Raw genomic sequence first — 21,104 nt, 5'->3', positions numbered from 1 at the left:
TATCTCTCCCCCTCCAGCCTTTGTCTGCTTCAAGTCTTGAAGATGCTGGTAGAAGAATTTTACAAGGGAGTTGGAATCTGGAACAGGACATTCTTGAGAAGACCACGGCATTACTGGAAGTAAAACTGATTCCTAAAGTGACACAGCTGCCAAACACCTTTTCTCTAAACTTGCCATGATGGTGCCCCATAAATTTTGATTGACATCAAAATACATAATGCAATAATCTATTTTCTGTTAAATGTATAGCGTGTGGAGAGGGCCAGGTGGTTAACGGTTTCCTGGCACAGCTTTGGAAGGCAAGTCACGATGCAGTTGAAATGTCCTGTGTGGACTGAGGAGTAGAGGGACTCAGCTTCAAGGAACCCTCCCTGAAGCCTGCGCATGTCGTGGGTTAGCTCATGGAATCCTCTCAACCTCCCAGGAGTGGAGTGCTAGGAGCTTCCTTTCACCGAGGAGGAATCTGAGGCTGGAGAGCTTTGCTAGCCTGCCTCACAAGGACATGCTGTAGTGGTAAGGTGGGGGCCCGACCTTCAGGCTCGCCCAGACTGGGGATCTGTCCGGCTTTCGTGCTCACTAGTCCTGCAACCTGGGATGGTTCCTTAACTTCACAGCCTTCAAAGGTCCACATCAGTAAAACGGGACAATGGTAGTATCTCCCGGGGACAGAGGCCCTTTCTTCTCTAGACTCAAAATAGTGATTTTAGATGTACGATGGCCATCAAGGTTAAAGATTGCGGTTCTCACCTTCTTTTGCAGCTAGGTGTGGTCTCTGACGACATCTGAGCAAATGCAATGAGAGTAAATAGAAAATCTTCTAAGTCCCTGTCCTTAAGAAGCAGACCATGTGCTCACCACTGATGCCATTTTTCCCTTCTCTTCCTTCTTTCTTTTTCCCTAATCTTTCCTGTTGGCTAAAATACAGTCATGATGGCTGGAATTGAAGTAGCCATTTTGGACCGAGCAGATGGGTCTCTGACATGTGCAATATCATAGAAATCCCAGATACTGGTCTTGTGATTGAGATATGAGCAAGAAATAAAATTCTCTGTTAAGTCCCTTTAATTTTAGGTCTTATCAAGTCGAATCAAATCCTGATACATTTGCTCATAGAAGTAGTATGAGATTAAGTGAGATATGTATGTGAAATATATATTAACCCCCCAATAAATGCTACCTTTTGTTATTGTTTATATTATTATTATTATTATTATTATTATTATTATTATTATTATTACCTCAGCCCACCCAGCTACTGGATGACTGATCTGGAGTCGTCCTGTGGCTTTTGCATATCAAAGCCATTACATTGGATAAGCTGATTATTACTAAGGGTGGAAAATCAAGGAGACAATCCTATTGCCTGTGGGCAAGGGGGTAGGCAGTACTGTTACCCTCTGGCTTGGGTTTACACCCTAGAGCTGACCCCTAATAATTGGGTGTTCTCACCACCCTAGACACAGGACACACTAACTCTGTGTGCCCTGTGAGGATGAGCCCATTCCTAAGCGGGCCCAGGAGTTATGGGTCACGCCTGCCTCTATTGGCTGCAGGTGGCTGCTCACAACCAGGAAGGTCTGAACAAAGTTGATGAAAAGAAAGACAGGAAATATTGCTGGTGTTGAGTGAGCCCTTGTTCTGTACAGGACAGTGTTCTGAAAGGATTTACCAGGTGTTTTATTTAAGCTCGGAACATCTGTATTAGGTAGATACTTTACAGATGGGGAAACAGAGGCAGAGAGAGGCTGAGTGACTTTTTCAAGGGCACACAGCATAACAGGCTGAGCCAGAGATCAGACAGGCAGCTAGACTCGAGGGCTTTTCTCTTTGCCCTGAACAAAGGGGCTTTCACATGTTTCCTGTATCTGTGAAGAACAGGTGGGCAGGTGGCTTCTGTGTCAAGGCCTGTGACCTGCAAACATTCTCAGATTCCTCGCCTTCTCAGGGGAAGTCAGTCCAAGCTGGGAAGGCAGAAGAACATGTGGAGGACAGTGGGAAAGAAGCTCAAGAGGAAGGGAAAACTAGGGTCTTGTCTTAAATCCCCTCTTGGGTCTGGTTGCCTGACTTGGTATTGTAGTTAGGATCCCACTGCAAAGGCTGGGGTTTATGCAGATCCTGATACCCGAGCGCTCCCAGGGGAGGCCCTTTGTCCGGAGGAAAGGATGGGTTTCTGTGCCCCCGTTAACACGAACACAAGGAAATCCAGCTGCTGTCTTCTCCAGTCCTCCTCTGTGCCCTCACCCCTTCCTCTGCTCCTCCCTGCCCGCCTGCCTCCTCATTGCTGGGGGCTGTCTGGAAGGGGACATGGGGTTGGAATTCTGTTTCAGAGACTTCTGTCATTCTGTGGGGCCAGCTCAGAATTTTCCAGGGGTGGCTCAAAAAAAAAAAAAAAAAAAAAAGAATCAGATGAGACCACTTTCATGCTTAAAACCATCCGATGGCTTCCCAGTAGAGTAAAATTTGAAATCATTTCTTTGGTCCAAAACACCTAAGTGATCTACCGCCTGATTCTTTTTCTGACCTGATGTCTTACCACTCTTCCCCTTGTTCCTTCTGTGGCTGCTATGCTGTGTGCCTCAAGGCCTTTGAACTTGTAGCCTCTGTCTGAAATGTTCTCCTCATCATTCAGTCTCAACTTAAATGATGTCTTAGGGACACCTCCCCTGACCAGCCTCCCTAAACTGGTCATTGTATTCTGCTGTTGCCCCTCCCCATTGATTTTCTGAATATTTAGAATAATCAGTACTGATTTTGTTAACTTATTTGCTTGTTTGATTCTGTCTCTCTAACCAGAGAGGCAGCTCCTGGAGGGGCAGGGACCTTGCAGGGTGGGGAAGATCAGGCTCATCTCTTCAAAAAATGCCGTGCAGACTTGTATGAACTACCTGGTGCACAGTCCACGCTTGGCAAATGACATTTCCCCAGGCAACTGTGCTCAAAATCTAACCTTTCATGTTTTGTTTTATTTTCCATGTTTTATCTCGCAGACATAAAGACTGCTCAAAGATAGGGAAGGCATTCACAAATGCATTTCTTTCTAAGGACCCTTGCAGCAGCACGGAGCAGGATTATCAGCCGCTGATGGAACTGACCAATCAAACTGTGCCTTGTAACAAGGTAACGGGATTCAGTTACTGATTTCTTTTTTGAGATGGGAGTGAAAAATTACTAGAGTAGGGGCACCTGGGTGGCTCACTTGGTTAAGCCTCCGACTTCGGCTCGGGTCAGATCTCACGTTCGTGGGTTTGAGCCCCGCATCGGGCTCTGTGCTGACAGCTAGCTCAGAGCCTGAGCCTGCTTTGGATTCTGTGTCTCCCTCTCTCTCTGACCCTCCCCCTCTCATGCTCTGTCTCTCTCTGTATCAAAAATAAATAAAACATTAAAAAAAAAAGAAAAATTACTAGAGTATAAGATCAGAAAGGCAGGATTGCAGTAAAGCTCTCTTTACAGAGAGGGGGCATTGGAAAGTGAATGCCTCAAGTTATTGATTTTTTAAAAGTTTATTTATTTATTTGTTTATCTATTTATTTATTTAGAGAACCAGGAGGAGCATTGGGGAGGTAAAGGATCCAAAGTGCGTTCTGTGCTGACAGTGAAGAGCCTGATGTGGGGCCCAAACTCATGAACTGTGAGATCATGAGCCAAAGTTGGATGCTTAATTGACTAGGCCACCCAGGCACTCTGAATTATTGATTTTTATTTTTATTTAAAAATTTTTTTTAACTTTTATTTATTTTTGAGAGACAGAGAGAGACAGATCATGAGCAGGGGAGGGGCAGAGAGAGAGGGACACACAATCAGAAGCAGGCTCCAGGCTCTGAGCTAGCTGTCAGCACAGAGCCTGATGCGGGGCTCAAACCCACAAACTGTGAAATCATGACCTGGGCTGCAGTCGATGCTCAATTAACTGAGTCACCCAGGTGCCCCGAGTTATTGATTTTTAAAACTGAGGATAAAAAGGATGCCTGGTGGCTTAGTCAGTTAAACATCCAACTCTTGATTTCAGCTCAGGTCATGATCTTGCAGTTTATGAGATTGAGCCCTGCATCAGGCTCTGCAACATCAGCTTGGGATTCTCTCTTGTCCTCTCTGCCTGCTCCTGACCTGTGCACGCACACTCTCTCTACCTCAAAATAAATAAACTGAACAACAACAACAAAAAAAACAGGATAAAAGCCAACAGGATAAAAAGGAAGAGGTTACAGGACCAAATTGTGACCAGGACGAGGGAGGAGGAAAATCTGGACGTTAGGGTGTATGTGTGGTTGGCTGAGATGGAGTGTGGAGATTTTGTAGGAACTGGATATCATCAGGATTAAGGACATTTGAAGAAGGAAGGTAAGGGAGACCTGGGGACAGGGAAAGAGGAAGGGGACATGGCCTAAATTCAGGCAAAGTGAACCTACTGGAAACCCATCTCAACCCAAACAAAAATGACCCAAGTTTATATAATTGCCAAACTCCCCCCCGACCTCTGATGGTGATGACTCACAGAGACCCTGCAGAATATCCAAGTCACGAATCAACACCCTCATTTCACCAGTGAGAAAACTGAGGCATGGTGAGATAGGTGGCCATGGACTGCTCATGTTTGATGGCCTTGAAAGTGACCAGTTGAAATGTTAGTAGCTTGAGATTTGGAGCCAGAGAAGCTTGGGGTTTATACATTGCTTGTACTGGGAAAGGTGTGGAATGGGGAAGAGCTTTCATCAAGTCAGCATTTAAGGTGAAAAGTACCCCAAATCGTCTTGGTGTAGCCTCTGAGCCAGGCACATATTATAGCCGCTCGTGCCCTCTGTGGAGAGCTAGAATTATTCCAGAGCTCCGGCAGGGTGCACTGACACAGGGCCTTGTAGGGAAGAGCTGCCTGGTAAATCGCCCCCAATGATCCATAACTCTGCGGCAGACACAGGACTAGCACTTTATTTGCAATTGTCTCATTTCATCTCAAGTCCTTGGGTTCCTTACAGTTATTATCATACCATTTTACAGATGGGGAAAGTGAGGCTTAGTGATGCTGTCGCTGCCCAGGGTCAGACACATGTAAGTAGTTTCACAGAGCAGTGTGCCTCTGGGGTTTCAAACTACACCCTCTGCTGCTTCCTAGTAGGAAGGAGTAGAGGGACACCTGGATGGCTCAGTAGGCTAAGCCTTGGACTCGATTTCAGCTCAGGTCATGATGGCACAATTCATGAGACGGAGCGCTAAATTGGATTCTGTGCTGACTGTGCAGAGTCTGCTTGAGATTCTCTCTCCCTCTCTCTGCCCCTCACCTACTCCAAAAACAAATAAATAAACTTAAAAAAAAAAAGGAAGGAATAGATCCATGAACTGAAGATTGTTCTGAAACTTGACCTTCTGTTCCTTTACAGTTATCCTGAAAAAATTTACTGGACCGGGTTCTTTTCTTTTCTTTCTTTAATTTTTTTTTTGTGGGAACAGGAGAGATGTGGGGGAAGGAAATGGGGTTCTGGAGCCCTTTAAGAAACACTTTCCTCAGGAAACAGCTTGTGGACACAACTGTTTGGCAGATGACTAGGAATTTCCCAATGTCTCCTTCAGATGTGCTCCGGTTCTGTGTTTATCGTAAGATTCTGATCAGTTGGCTTTCAGACTTTTTTTACTGCCACCAAAAACAATAATGCATTTTTTATTGTGACCTGGAACACACACACACACACACACACACACACGTGCACACTCACACCCTCCATCCATATTCTCAGTCTCACACAGAACACAGTGATGCACTCAGCAACACTCACTTTTACTCTATGGATTTTACTCTGATACTTTCTATTTTTCTTTCATTTAAAAAGATGTGGATTTTGTTTTTGTTTTTTACTTACTGAATTGCTCTCAATAATAGGTTGTTTTTCTTCCCTAGACCCTCCTTTGGAGCAAAACAAGGGACCTGGTGCATGACTACGCCTGGGTCCAGCCGGACCTGTTCACGCTGGAGGACACGCTGCTGGGTTACATGGCGGACGGCCTCACGTGGTGTGGAGACCCAGGCTCTAATGGTGAGGATCTGGGCTGTTTGGGATTGGCCAGGGAGGGCAGGGCGAAGAAGCCCTGGGCTCTGCAAGGGGGCCTGGAGGATCAGTGTGGAGGAAGGAGCCGCAGGGACCAACCCTGATGCCATCTACACACTTAACGGCAATTCAAGCTCCCATAAAATAGCATTCCTTAGATCAACTCAGTGTTCTAGAAAACAGCTGACTTGAGAGCTCGGGGCTATCTATGCTCCCTGATTCCCCCGTTCTGAGAGCAAGGGAATCCTGCTTCTGAACTTGGAGGTGTTTTACTTTCTGTGAGGACATTACTCAGGACTAAAGAGCAGGCTGATGCCTGAGAGGCAGCCAGGCCACAGCCCTTGTCCCACGGAATGGCCACGGCAACAGATAGTTGGGTTTCTCTGCGTCTCAGGCCAGCATGTGGCTCTGCTGTCACTTTTCAGAGGTCGCCTTATCTTACCTGGAAGACCCACCTGGGAAGGTGCTTTCTACTCAGAAAACTATTGAGCCTGTTTTCACTTCTTTTTGTTTTCCTTTCTCTTTTTATTTATACTGTGGATACTTTTACTTTATAGTCTGTCTTTCTTTCTTTCTGTCTGTCTTTCTGCCTTTCTTTCTTTGTTTCTTTCTTTGTTTCTTTGTTTCTTTCTTTCTTTCTTTCTTTCTTTCTTTCTTTCTTTCTTTCTTTCTTTCTTTCTTTTGTTCGTCCTTCCTTCCATCCTCCCTTCCTCCCTTCCTCCCTTCCTTCCTCCCTCCCTCCCTTTCTTTCTTTCTTTCTTTCTTTCTTTCTTTCTTTCTTTCTTTCTTTCTTCCTTCCTTCCTTCCTTCCTTCCTTCCTTTCTTCCTTCCTTTCTTTCTGTCTTTCTGTCTTTCTTTCTTTCTTTCATAGTTTATTGTCAAGTTGGTTTCCATATAACACCCAGTGTTCATCCCAACAAGTGCCCTCCTCCATGCCCATCACCCATTTTCCCCTCTCCCCCATGCCCATCAACCCTCAGTTTGTTCTCAATATTTAAGAGTCTCTTATGGTTTGCCTCCCTCCCTCTCCTTAACTGTTTTTTTCCCTCTCCCACCCCCATGGTCCTCTGTTGTTTCTCCTGTTCCACATATGAGTGAAAACATATGGTATCTGTCCTTCTCTGTCTGATTTATTTCACTTAGCATAATGCCCTCGAGTTACATCCACCTTGCTACAAATGGCCAGATTTCATTCTTATTTTATCCTTTTTGTTAATCATTGCTTATTTTTGAGAGGGGATGGGCAGAGAGAGAAAGACACAGAATCAAGGGCAGGTTCCAGGCTCTGAGCTGTCAGCACAGACCCCGATGCAGGACTTGAACTCACAGATTGGACCACAAGATCATGACATGAGTGGAAGTCAGACGTTAACCGAGTGAACCACCCAGATGCCCCATTTATATTGTTTTATTCTTATTTTTATTGCCTTCGACTGTTTTAAAAAACAGGCATCCTACGCATATACTGCCCCTTCTGGAAAGGATACCACTTAGGGTGCCTGGGTGGCTCTATCAGTTAAGCATGCCAACTTTGGCTCAGGTCCTGATCTAGAGGTTCACAAGCCTAAGTCCCGCATCAGGCTCTGTGCTCACAGATTCTATGTCTCCTCTCTCTCTGCCCTTTCCCTTCTTGCACTCTGTCTCTATCTCAAAAATAAATAAACATTTAAAATAAAAGATACAACTCCTATTGGACTAGGACCCACCCACACTAATGACCTCATCTTAACTGATTATATCAGTAAAGACCCTTCTTCCAAATCAAGTCACATTCCCAGGTATTGAGGGTTAAGACTTTAATATATCTTTTGAGGGGACAAAATTCAATGCATCACAAGGAGGAAGTAGAAAGATGGCTGCTTCTCTAGGGTCAGCTGTACACATATCCACAGAAGAAACAGCTACCCGATGCCTGACATTTGGGACAGAAGAAAGTTCCAGAGCTTCTCTTCATTACCTGCCCTTTCTGCTTGATAATTCAGAATTGAAGTAAGATGTCTGCCGATTCTTCCTTCATTCTTTTTTGTTTTTTTAATGTTTTATTTGTTTTTAAGACAGAGAGAGACAGAGCATGAGAGGGGGTGGCAGAGATACAGGGAGACACAGAATCCGAAGCAGGTTCCAGGCTCTGAGCTGTCAGCACAGAGCCCGACGCAGCTCATGAATGGTGAGATCACGACCTGAGCCAAAGATGAAGGCTTAACTGACTGAGCCACCCAGGGGCCCCTCTGCCTTCATTCTTACTCCACCCTCCTGTCCCATATCCAATGTCACCAACATAGCCTATTTGCCTTTTCTATCACTATTTCCACTGCCTGAGTCCAGCATACGAAGGCACCCTGCTTTCTTGGTGGGACTGTTGTAAGATTCTTACCACTCACTCCTTACTTCTTACCTCTTTAGGTTGGCCTGATCTGATCACCGCAGTGGGATTGTTTCTATCTTTTACCTAAAACCTAAAATTTGCCTCTAGGATAAAGTCTGAGTTCCTTAGCGTGATCTGGGCTCTGTCTTGCTTATGCCTTATCATTCATCATTCCCCTCCTCATTCCTTCCATTCTGGTGGTGCTAATCTAAACCTGTTGTGCTTTTGCATGTGTCCTCTCTGCCTGAAGCACCCTTCTGTCTTGTCTATTTGAAGACTTCTATTCATCCTTCAAAACCTAGCAACATCAGCCTTCCCAAATGGTGCTGCATTTCACTGCCAACCCAATTCGATCTTTCTCAGATTAGATTATATTAGATCATGTAGTCTCTGAAAGCAGGGCTTCTATTGGATTCATCTCCTAATCCTCAGGACCCAACTCTCAATAAGTGTTTGTGTCATCAAGTGCAATGGATAAAAAAAAGTATGTACACACCCATACACATATACACACACAATGGAATATTATTCATTCTCTTTTTAAAAAAGAAAATCTCATCATTTGCAACAACACAGAGAAATCTCAGGGCATTGTGCAAAGTGAAATAAGCCAGACATGTGTGTGACATGGTATCAGTTATATGTGGAATCTAAAAACAACAACAAACTCCTAGAAACAGAGAGAAAAGTGGTTGCCAGGGGCTAAGAGTGGGGGTGGAAGGAGGGAGAGGTTGGTAAAAGGGTACAGTCTTTTAGTAGTCAGGTGAATAAGGTCTGAGGTTCTAATGTACAGCACGGGGAACCAGAGTTGCTGACACCTTATTATCTAATTGAAATTTGCTGAAAGTGTAGATGTTAAATGTTCCCTCATACACACAACTCACACACACAAAGGTAAACATGGGAGGTGATGAATGTGTTACATTAACTCCACATGGGAGAATCTTTACACAATGTCTCTATGTATATTGAATCTTCACAATGTACACTTTAAATATCTTATAATTTTAGGGAATGCCTGGGTGGCTCAGATGGTGAAGCGTCCGACTTCAGCTCAGGTCATGATCTCACAGTTTGTGAGTTTGAGCCCCGGCCAGGCTCTGTGCTAACAGCTCAGAGCCTAGAGCCTGCTTTGGATTTTGTCTCCCTCTCTCTCTCTCTGTCCCCTTCCTCCGCTCATGCTGTCTCTCAAAAATGAATAAACGTTAAAAAAATTTGTAAGTATCTTACAATATTATTTGTCAATTATTCCTCCAAAAAATTTTGTTTAAATGCTAGTGCATTATGGCAGATGTGTTTGGGAGAAGGTCCACAGAAGCGATGTGCTCCTGCCCTGTATCTGCTGTACCTCCCTGACTCCTAAGCCTGTCCCGATGGGGGAGAGTGAGTGTAGATGGACTCAGGGGCTCTCTGAGCCTGGGGACATGGAGGCTGAGTCAAAAGGAGAAGGAAAGCTGTCAACAAGGGCGCTGGCAAGAAGCAGAGGAGTAGTTGGCAAGAGTGTTAGCTCTATGTTTCCTGGACGAGGGGACGAGGCCCGGGGCTTGTCTCTGTCAGATGGACTTCAGCTGCAACTTCCCAGAATGATGACTCAGAGCTGGTCATTGTGTTCCTGTCCGGGATTTGGAGAGTAAGGTGAGGTCTTGGAAGGGATTCAGGGAGCATTTAGTTAAATTGGGTTGAGAGGAGTCCACTGTCCATCTTCCATCTTGGCAGCGATGCCATTGGAAAATGGCTCCAAACGATCGAACAGCCTGGGAAGAATGGACTTTAATTATACCCTTTCTTTCCTACCTTAATTATTTTCTATAAACCATGTCTTTTAGAAATGAACTATCAATCTTGTCCAGACTGGAGGAAAGACTGTAGCAACAACTCTGTTTCTATATTCTGGAACACTGTGTCCAAAAGGGTAAGTACCAAGGAGGAAATTTTAGAATTTTGGAGACCAAAGAACTTAAGAGGTCATCCAGTCAGCAGTTGGTTTTAATTCTTCTTGGATCACAGACCCATTTAGGAACAAAAGTTTGGAATTCTTTCTTGAGAAAAAAATGTACCAAAGCACATATCAGAATACTTTCACATATAATTTAAGGCATTCATAGAGAGCCCATAGGCTCCAGTTGATGGATCCTTGCTCTCTCCCATTTTTTGGCTTTGGCTGCCAGGAACCTCCAGCTTGGTTCTACCCTCTGATCTAGTCACTGGCCTATCTTAGATCCCTGAAAGAGTCTGAATAATCAACACTTACAGACAAATTACTGTGCACCAGGTATAGGCATCTTCGCATGGATTAAAGTCTTTCATCCCCAGAAGAATCCATAGAGTGGGCACCAGGAGTATCATACTCATTTTACAGATAACAAAATAGCAGTTCAGGTAAATAAGTCCTCCACTAAACATGTGTAGTAAGTGGTGGATCTGGGAGTTTCTCCCATATTGTCTGACTTCAGATCCAGAATTCAGGTTAGGAATGACTCATCCCTTCCCCACTGCATCTATTTCTGACTTCACCGTAAGCTGCCTTGGTACATACTTATTTTTTGTATAAGTGACTTCTTTGCGAGTGAACTAAGGAAAATGGGAAAGAAAGGAAGAAAGAAAGAACTGAAGGAGAGAAAACGGGGGAGAAGTAAGCCTGTACTATTTATAATTGTCTGGGATGTAGTGCAGACATCTGAGGAGCTGGGCAAGTGAAGCTCACATATGTTAGGCACCAATTTTTGACAAGTGCGGGGCCGGGTGCTGTGACTGCGTCTCTCCATTTAATCCTCATAGTAGGTGCTGTAGGAAGGTGCAGATCCCCATGTTACAGGTGAGGACACTAAGATTCAGAAGTTAAGTGACCATCCAAGGTCAACGGGCTAGTAAGTCGTGGGGCCTAAAGCCTCATGCTCCTTAAGGAGATTCGGGTAAACTCTGGCATGGTAGAGACAAGAGGACAGCCTGGGATTTGAAGTAAGGAGACCGTTTAAACTTGGACAGATTCTTTAAACAGTTCTGACCTTCAGGTTCCTCATTTGTCCAATGGGAATAAGAATGAAACCCACCCCATGTGGTTGCTGCCAGGCTGAAGTGAAACACCACTGTCTTCTCTAACTCAGAATGTGTTTCTTTAACAAATATTTGTTGAGTACCTACTAAGTGCTGTGTAATAATACACGGTTATTGTATAGTTTGTTGTTATTGTATGTTTGCTTAATTGCTGTTTCTGAGAAGAGTTCCTATTTATTTTCTCCTTCTCTGATATGTTTTGGGACAGTGCTATTGTGAACAACTTTTATTTTTTATTATTTTTTTAATTTTAACTTTTTAATTTTAGAGAGAGAGCCTGAGTGTGAGAGGGGCAGAGGGAAAAGAGAATCTTTTTTTAAGTTTATTTATTTATTTTTGAGAGAGAGTCAGAGAGAGAGAGAAAGAAGCAAAGAATCAGAAGCAGGTTCTGTGCCTGCAATGAAAAACCGGACGTGGGTCTCAAACTCACAAACCATGAGATGGTGACCTGAGCTGAAATCAAGAGCTGGTTGCTTAACCTACTGAGTCACCTGAGAGAGAGAGAATCATCATCATGCTCCATGCTCAGTGTGGGGGCTCGATCCCACTACCCTAGGATCATGACCGGAGCCAAAATCAAGAGTCGGAATGCTCAACCTATTGAGCCACCCAGGCGCCCCTGTGAACAACGTCTAAAGCCAAAGTCACATTTCATATGTGTCAAGCACCTACCTGGAGCTAGGAGCAAGCACACTGGTGAAGGTGACCAAAGGTGCCCAGCTATTGGGAGCTCCCATGGGGCCGCAGCTTTATCTTGGCCAAATGTTCATAGATATGCATAGACCACCTTGACTTATCAAACAAGATCCTTTCCTTTTCTTTCTTTTTTTTTGAATTTTTAATGTTTATTTATTTTTGAGAGACAGAGAGAGACAAAGCATGAGCAGGGGAGGGGCAGAGAGAGAGGGAGACAAAGAATCTGAAGCAGGCTCCAGGTTCTGAGTAGTCAGCACAGAGCCTGATGTGGGGCTTGAACCTATGAACAGCAAGATCATGACCTGAGCTGAAGTGGATGACTGAACCACCCACATGCTCCAAGATCCTTTCTTTTTCTGATAAAAGAGGCAGAGCTGCTTGGGGTTTGAATCTCCATTTCTCTTTCTTGCTTCCAAGTGATGTGGTCTTGGGACAAATTGACCCAGTGCTTATTTCATGGGGGCTCTTGAGTGCTTGGCATCCCAGAAGCACTCCGTTGACTCAGCACTTGTGATTGGTAGTAATGGGGCCTCTGTCCTGTGCTCATCACCCCGATTAGAAAGACAGAAGCTGCATTGGATTCTCATAACTTGGTTTCAGATTGTTCAGTGGTGTTTTATCACCTGCAGAATAAAGGCCAGATTCCTGGGCCAAGCATTCATGGCACTCTTACTTTCTCCCCAACTTGCACATCCACTGAGGGTTTCACTGAGCCACTGTTTTCACAACCCCCTAGGCCTTTCTGCTTGCAGCTGCCTCAGCCTTCACTAGGTGAGATCCTATCTGTCCTGCAGGACTTTGCTTTTGTTGGCTTCTGGGGTGCTTTTTCTATTCCTTTCCTAATCTCCATCACTGAGTATTTGGACTATCTGCTTCTCTTTCCCTCCCTTCCTTCTTCCTTCTTTTGCTTCCACAGATTTTCTCTGGGCACCTACTCTGTGATCCATGCACTAGTTTCAAGGCTCCAGGGCTGTGGTGACCGGCAGGACAGCCAGGCTCACAGCTCTCCAAGAGCATTCAGTACTGGTGACTGGCCCATAACGAGCTCACTGGCACAGTATCACACAGGCGTGGACCTGAGCTGGTCCCAGGGATAAAGGCGGGGTGCTTCTCGAAGGGAACATGTAGACTATTTTGCCTCATTCATTTTGTTTTTCCAGCACCTAGCAAAGATTCCAGCTGAACGTTTATTGCATGAAGAAATAACTCCCTGATCAATGATATATTCATTCATTCATTCCCAATTTCCCTTTGCACCTATGCAGTCCCCTGATACCCTCTTTCCTCAGTTTCCTCTCCCCCTTGTGCCCCCTTTTCATTTGCCCCTGAAGTGTCCACCCTGCTCTCACTAAGGGAAATGTGCAGCGTCTACAGTGCATGGCACCAAGAAAGCACTTTTGTCCTCCTCCTTCAGCAAAGTTTCTCTTACTCCCTGGACTTCCAGCTTCTGAACCAGCAATTTAGCAACACTGTGGACAATGATGTTTGCCTTCATTGTTCAAATACAGGTTGGAGCAACTGCTTCCAGAATTCTCCTCTGAAGCAGAATCCTACCAGTGAAAATTACATCCACCTGGCATTACTGAGCTAGACACACACAGTCTATTCCCTCCTTAACCAGCTAAAGCTGAGAGTTATATTGGAAGGGGCTGCTGGAGTGTGGCAATTAAATTTGCATGCTGAGAAATGGCCAGATTCTTCTTTTTTTCTTTTAAGTTTGCAGGAGACGCCTGTGGTGTGGTCCATGTGTTGCTCAATGGGTCCATCCGTAACACCTTTGATGAAAAAAGGTATTACTTTCTTTGCATCCTATTTGCAAGTGTTAGTGCAGACTCCTATTACATATTTCATCCTTAGAAGAATATGCTTTTCATGGTTAAGTCAGTACTGAAGATTTGGGCCAAAAAGGCAAAAGGTTTGTTTCCTGTGGAGATATTTGTCTAAGTCAGTGTTTTTATCTGGTGTCTCCTATTTATTAACTCCTGTAAATGTCCTAATGGCTCTTGCACTGTGTCCAGTTCCTCCTCTTGGCTTTTGAAGCCTGGTGCAATGTTTTGAGTTCTCCCATTTCCAACCTTTGTTCATGGGGTTCCCCCATGCCAGGTCCCCTTCCCTGCCCTCACCCGTTTAATCCTCCCCATCCCTGAAGACCTGGCTTCACTTGTCTGTCCCCCGTGAAGAGTGGGCATCATAGTTGAGCAGTGAAACCACTATTGGGCTGGGTCCTTGGCCCTTTACTATCTCTTTATAGGCATTGCCCGTAATTTGTTCTGGTGTTAAAAATAGGGGCTCTGGTCTTCCATATTACCTGTGTGACCCCCCGGGGCCCCTGTAGCATGCACCTGCAGAGATGGTGGTAATTTGAAGATTAACTGAAATAATGTATGAAAAGTGCTGAGCTCTGTGCCTCGCAACAGAGAGACAGCTCAGTGAGTATCAGCTATTGGTCTCTCATTTAATCCACAGTGCCGAACCCAGCCACACCAATGCCTTCCCTGTCTGACCTCTTCCTATACAGGTTTTTACCACATGGGTACTTTTCCAGCCTTTGTTCACGAGTCTTTCTCTGGTTAAGGTTGGATCGAGAGGAGGGGCAGATATTGATGTGCTCTAGGCACTCTGGATGTCCCAAATCAAGTTTCCTTCTCTCCAGATTTGATACTGAATTCTGCAAAGAAGCATTTGTCTTTTTGTCTTTCTTTTTTAGAGTTTTTTTAAAAAAGTTCATTTATTTTGAGAGAGAGTGGGGAGAGAGAGAGAAAGAGGGAGAGAGAGAGAGAGAGCACATGTACATGTGCACAAGCTGGAGAGGGGCAGAGAGAGAGGGAGAGAGAGGGAGTCCCAAGGATGCTCAGTACTGTCATCACAGAGCCTGATCGAGACTTGAACTCATGAACCATGAGATCATGACCTAAGCTGAAATCGTCTGAGCCACCTAGTTGCCTGCCCCATTGTTTTCTGACCCCAAGCTTGCAGGCTTTTGAGTGAGAGCGTTAACATTCCAGGATTTTATAATCTGGTATTTGGGGTCCAGGTTTTTGTGACAAGAGTGGCAGCTGTCCAAGGTCAGCGGGGAAGAGTTTAGGACTGGGGTCAAAGCAGGGCACCAGGGCCTCTCAGAGCAGCGCATCTCAAGCCCCTCTGGGGATTGTTCGGCTGCAGACTCTGATTCAGCAGGTGTGGTGGGCTGAGATTTTTTAGGTCCAACTAGGTCCCAGGCGATGCTCAGGATGTTGGTGGGAGGTCCCTCTTTGAATAGCAAATACTTAAAGAATCATCATCAATGCACCAATTAGGAATCTTATTTTGAGAGTCCTGTTCAGTGAGGGTCATGTTGAATGAGAATAGTCATTTCTAGTACAAATCATGGGTCCATCCCACAGGGCAGGTTCTAACCAGTGGTTCCCTGCCTGCTGGCTTTTGACGAGGCCCGTGTTTGGCTGAACGAATCCATTTGGAGTTAACAGTGTTCTCTGCCTCTTCTTATCTTAGCACTTTTGGGCGTGTGGAAGTCTTTAATTTGCATCCAGAGAAGGTTCATATGCTGCAGGCCTGGGTGGTGCAGGACATCAGGACTATTTCCAGGTACATGTTACTACTTTGTGTGTATATGTTCTCAGGGTATGTTAGGAGTCAGTCCAGGGAAAAAGCCACAGTTACAAGAAAACATTGAGAGCAGGTTGGCTCAGGAAATGATGGGCTCAACCTTCGGCCCATCCCAACAACTTCTCAATTTCATCTCCACCGTAAGTATCAATGCAGTTCACACCTTCAACTCCCCTGCTGACCTGGGGGCTCTTAAAAGCAACTCCTGCTCCGCTTTTCCCAGGGTCTGCCCAGGGCTTACTACCCAGAAGAAACCGAGAGACTCAGGAAATGTTTGCAAGATCTTGTCATTTAACTTTTTTTTCTTTTGTTCCCAGTAACTCATGTTCGAATTCCTCCATAAAAGATCTGGAAGCGATTCTAAGCAAAAGGAATATTACATTTACCTGCCAAGATAACTACAGGTAATTGACTTCTTGGAAAAGGAAATGGCTGTCTTGCCATCGGTAGGCATTTTCCCCCCTTTCCTCGGCCTCTTCTGAGCCAGGAGTGCTGTTGGAATCCCTCTTGGGCTTTGATGGTGATGAGGGATGGTGACCTGTGGTCATCATTCCCTAACCCCTGGCCCAGCCTACAAGGTGTTTCCAGCCAGTGATTGGTCACCTTTCCCCCATCCTCCTCTTCCTCTCTTCTCTATCTGCCCCCAATCACTGACTTGCCTCTGAAGCTGACCAAGCTTTGGAGAACATATTTTCTGGTTTCCCACATGAGAGGCCTGACCCAGGGGTGCAAACCTGCTGGCTTGCAGAGGAACAAAAACACATTTTGTCAAATGCAACGTTTTGGTAAAATTTTTGTGGCATGGCAATATCTTGTGTGTGAAGTTTCTTTAGTTCTCAGCATAGATGCCTGATGCTGGGTAAGTTGCCAGAAGGAAGACTACCAAACTTTCTCTTTCATGAATCAGAAAATGTCAAATCTTAATTTTTTTTTTTTAACCAGTAAAGGGTGTCTATTGGGGAAAAGTTTAAAATCACAGATAGGTATATATTTTTAAAGTCATCAGCAACTCTGTTATCTAAACTGGGACCCTCACTCATTTTTGAGTAGTTGTGGCAGGGACTCCTTCTAGAAGCATCTTTGGAGATTTTCCCATAAGTGATGGCTTACAATAAGACTGATGCAGAGAGCAAAAGTTTCTCAGAGAACACAGAGGCTGGAATTCGAGAATCCTTTTCCCGTCTCCTCCTGTCACTACCTTCTCCCACCAGCCCTCACAGAAAGGCAGAAGGACAGATTCCAAGAACATTGACTGAGGGCTTTTGTCTCAAAATGACCTGAATTCCCCCTCAGTCAGCTGGTTGCTCTCGGGAAACTGCCTGAAAGGAACACAAGCTTTCCACTGCAGTTCGATGGGAAAACAATCAGAACAAAGGGGCAAGAACAGCTGTAGAAGAGACACTGCAGGCATCTGACCCATCTAAGTTACTCACAGACATGTTGTGCTGGGAAAACGGAACACTGAAGACCTCGGAGAAGATTGGGGCTTGTATACGGGTCTCATCCTCAACCACCCTCAACATTCTGCCCCTCCCTCCTTCATTTTAATTATTCCCCTTTCTTTCATTAATGGCCATCAGTCAGCCGCACTCAAGCCTGCTGCAGGCTCCAGGTGAGCTCACTCATGCTCTATCTGGGAAGATGTAAAAGCCTACCTTCCATCTGGACTTGGCCCACATCAAAGGAAGTGATTTGTAAACCAACACCTGTCATGCTGAGCATCAGCTCATGTGACCTTAAACTTGGGGATCATATTTGAAATCACTGGTCCGTTTCTCAATGATGAGGTTGTAATATACTCCGCATGATTCTTTAAATCACCACCTCCCCAGGGCCCCTTGTTGTATGGTAAGAGTTCTGCGGCTTTTCAAGACAGCTGCTGTCCCCACGAGAGCCTAAAGTGAATGTCGTGGAGATAGATATACACTGAAGTTGAAATCTCTCCATGCCAGATGTGTCTTCCAGTTGAGCCAACTTTGTCCAGCTGTTTTGCTGTGATTGTTTAATAGGCAAACAGAAGTGTGAATACATTTACATAGATTAGACTTCTTTTAAATTCTGCTGTTATCCCTGTAGAAATCCCGCTCAGAGACAAATGCTATTACCATTGGCTGTATGCCCTTCACATCCTTTTCCTCTTTTTTCTGCATGCTCACACTCACAGTCCTCATGAAATATCTACACGATTTCTTCACATATGTTTTAACCAGTGGAATGAACAGAACGTTAACAGTGCTTTTTTGGATTATGAGAAAAACGTCAGCCTGTTATTCTGGTTGATGCCCCCTTGTGGCATATTTTTTAAGAACCAAAAGGATGCACTTCTCTCTCTATGTTACCTCAAAATATACTGTCTCTGTCCATCAACATGCTGTCCAACATATCCAAAGTGTGTTCATTTTATTGGAACACTGGATATGAATGTTTTCATATTTATGGAGAGAGATCATCTTAACAGCATAATATCTACTTCTTCTCCAAAACTGAATTTTCCCAACTTAGAAATTAATTAAGGAACATATTCCTGTTCTCCTATTTAGTATAAAGCAAAGGTGGCTCCAGAATACCTAAATGGTCTTAGAAGGATTTCTTTTCCATAGAAGTATCTCCTTAAGGAAGAAGATACTTTTTCCCCCCAGAATGTATCCACATGGAGGATTCCGGGTTACCATATTGGCGAGGATGGAATGACCCTACCCTTGGAGCCACTGTGCCCAGATGGTCATGATAGTTGGCTAGAGACAAGCCATCTCAGAAGCCCACTCCCACTAGACCCGATTGCTTTGTTATCTATTTCCATGAAACTCAGAGTTCCTCACTGGCTAGATTCTTAGCTAGGATTTGTTCTGTGCAAAGGATGTGTGGTCTCCCTGCTGATGGCCACCAGCCTTCCTCCAGAGACTCTTACGCTCTCTCTGTCTCTGACTCTGTGGCTCAATCCTCTCTCAGGAGGTTTCTGAAGAGAAGAAAGCAAAAAACCATGAAATATTGGAGGTCCCTCATCTCAGGCTGCTGCTGCTGTTTCTCATCATCACGTGACATTCATAGCACATACCCATGACATGTTAGAGCCAGACATTTGCTCTCATCTCCACATATTATCATCAAACATATCTTCTCAGCATTTATTTCTATGGATTTACAAGTGAAATGAAACCAAATTGGGCCACACTTTAAGTTATTCACTCCTGGACTTGACCTTTCTCTGTCTGTGTTGTCACTGCAGGAGAGGAAGTTGTTTGGATGCTGAGTGGTCCATGCATGCTCTTGTTGCTGCTGAAGAGGCTATTTGCACTGGGGAATTGAACCATAGATACATTGTACTGCCTCTTGATCTACTTCTTTTGCCCTCTCTCTTGTCCTAGGCCTATCAGGCTTCTTCAGTGTGTGAAGGATCCTGAGCATTCATCTTGCAGATCTGAGATATGAGCCAATCAGCATGGTCGTTTTGGATCTTTGAGCCTTGTGGTGCACATCGGCACGGGTGACTCAGGAGACACGCTGCCGCTGGGAAGCTGAGGACTTGGGGGTTGGATCTTCTGTCATGATGCCAACTCTAGAACTGGTAGCTTTTACCCCAATGTTTTAAAGTAACTTACATTATTGGAATAGTTTTTACTTTGATTTCCTAATACTCATGAAAAAATTAGGGTATAAAATTAAAATGAAAATTTTATATTGTTATTTCATTTTAATTTTTGTATGTGCTTTTATGTTGTTTACATGTTGGTAGTGTCCTTTCTTTTGAAGATGACCACACCAAACCTCTCTTATTGGTACAGGTAATTAAGGAAAGATAAATGCTCACACTTCTCAGAAATGATAGACTTCCGAATGAATGGCCGTGTCTCGGGATCTTTTTTTTTGTATCCTTTCTACAGAAAGTTAAAGTGTAAATGCCAAGGTTATGAGTCATGTCGGGGAAAGGATATAAACCTCCCCTGTGCTTTACCTCCAGCTCTTCCAACAGCCATATGAGGTTGGTATTATTACCTCCCACGTGGTAGATTGGAAATGGAAGTTCAGAGAGGTTATATAATTTGCCTAAAGTCATACATTTAGTTCAAGGTAGAGGCTGGATTTCACCTCAGCTCTGTCTGACTCCACAATATATGTACTTTCTTTCTAGGGCTACAAAGACATGTCTTATGCTCTTTTCTTATAAATGCATGTTAGATTAAATTGAATATAATAGAAGCTGAACTATGATTCTTTTTGGATGGCTTCAAAACAAATATTTCCCCCTCTCTTCTTCCTCCCCCTCCTCATGCTCAGTGTCTTATATATATAACAGGCAATGAAAAATAGATGTTTTCCAGATACTGGCAACTTGTTGTCCCTTTTTTCCATATTAGTCTTGTTTGGGGATTTATCACTTTTATTACTCTTTCAAAAATCTGAAATTTAGCTTAGTTTTTTTGTATTTAATTGTTTTTCACTCTTTATTATTAGGGATATTAAAGTTTCTTCTAATTTCCTTAGGCTTCTTTATTTAGCTTCTTTTTCTTTAATGTTTATTTATTTTAGAGAGAGAGAAAGCAAGAGAGAGCAGGGGAGGGGCAGAAAGAGAGAGAGGGAGAGAGTGAATACTAGCACACTCTGAGCTGCCAGCACAGAGCCTGTCGCAGGGCTTGAACTCATGAACTATGAGATCATGACTTGAGCCAAAGTCAGATGCTTAACTGACTGAGCCACCCAGGCGCCCCACTTTATTCAGCTTCTTAAGATAGAAACTTAAGATAAACCATTGATTTTTCAGCACACTGTCTTTTCTTACTCATCACTTAGTACTATAAATTTCCTGAGTGCTGCTTTAGCTGCAAATCTTAAGTGGTAAAATGTCTCTTTTTATTACCATCCTGTTAAAAAATTTTTCTAATTTAGTTGTTATTTAGAAATGTGTTGGAGCACCTGGGTGGCTCAGTCAGTTGAGCGTCCGGCTTCAGCTCAGGTCATGATCTCACAGTTTGTGGGTTCGAGCCCTGCATCGGGCTCTGTGCTGACAGCTAGCTCAGAGCCTGGAGCCTGCTTCAGATTCTGTACCTCCCTCTCTCTCTGATCTTCCCCTGCTTGTGCTGTCTCTCTCTGTCTCTCAAAAATAAATTAAAAAACATAAAAAAAATTATAAAAAAAGAAATATGTTGCCTAATTTTCAAACACTTGGAGATTTTCTGAGTTTTCTTTTTTTAATGTAGAATTGTTGAATGAAGAATAAACTAATTTGAGGGTCTTTCAGGGAACCCATTAGGTTTATCAAAAATAGCATAAATTTTGGAGGTAGGAGTTTCTGGGTTCATATTTTGGTGTCACCCTGTTATCTTGAATGAAATACCTAATTTTGAACTTTG

The 21,104-nt window shown here is 44.1% G+C and overlaps 1 protein-coding gene across 4 annotated transcripts in view; it reads left to right on the top strand.

Moving 5' to 3' along the window:
* CD38 (CD38 molecule) overlaps nucleotides 1–19,451 on the top strand; it is a 55,321-nt gene extending 35,870 nt beyond the window's left edge. For 2 of the 4 annotated variants that reach the window (XM_029948507.1, XM_029948516.1), the window contains exons 3-9: nucleotides 2,988–3,117; nucleotides 5,888–6,023; nucleotides 10,227–10,312; nucleotides 13,867–13,940; nucleotides 15,643–15,735; nucleotides 16,074–16,160; nucleotides 19,122–19,451. In XM_029948507.1, the coding sequence (XP_029804367.1) occupies nucleotides 2,988–3,117; nucleotides 5,888–6,023; nucleotides 10,227–10,312; nucleotides 13,867–13,940; nucleotides 15,643–15,735; nucleotides 16,074–16,160; nucleotides 19,122–19,185 (670 nt within the window). In that variant the 3' untranslated portion in view covers nucleotides 19,186–19,451. Of the gene's footprint in view, nucleotides 1–2,987; nucleotides 3,118–5,887; nucleotides 6,024–9,678; nucleotides 10,036–10,226; nucleotides 10,313–13,866; nucleotides 13,941–15,642; nucleotides 15,736–16,073; nucleotides 16,161–19,121 lie in introns of those variants that run through there. The other 2 variants (XM_029948498.1, XM_029948523.1) reach the window with 2 other exon arrangements.
* Nucleotides 19,452–21,104: the final 1,653 nt, after the last annotated feature.

Source organism: Suricata suricatta, chromosome 1 (assembly GCF_006229205.1).
Source record: "Suricata suricatta isolate VVHF042 chromosome 1, meerkat_22Aug2017_6uvM2_HiC, whole genome shotgun sequence".
In the NCBI taxonomy this organism is placed as follows: domain Eukaryota; kingdom Metazoa; phylum Chordata; class Mammalia; order Carnivora; family Herpestidae; genus Suricata; species Suricata suricatta.
The sequence above is the reverse complement of the archived record's forward strand: the minus strand, read 5'-3'. Positions and strand labels throughout refer to the sequence as shown.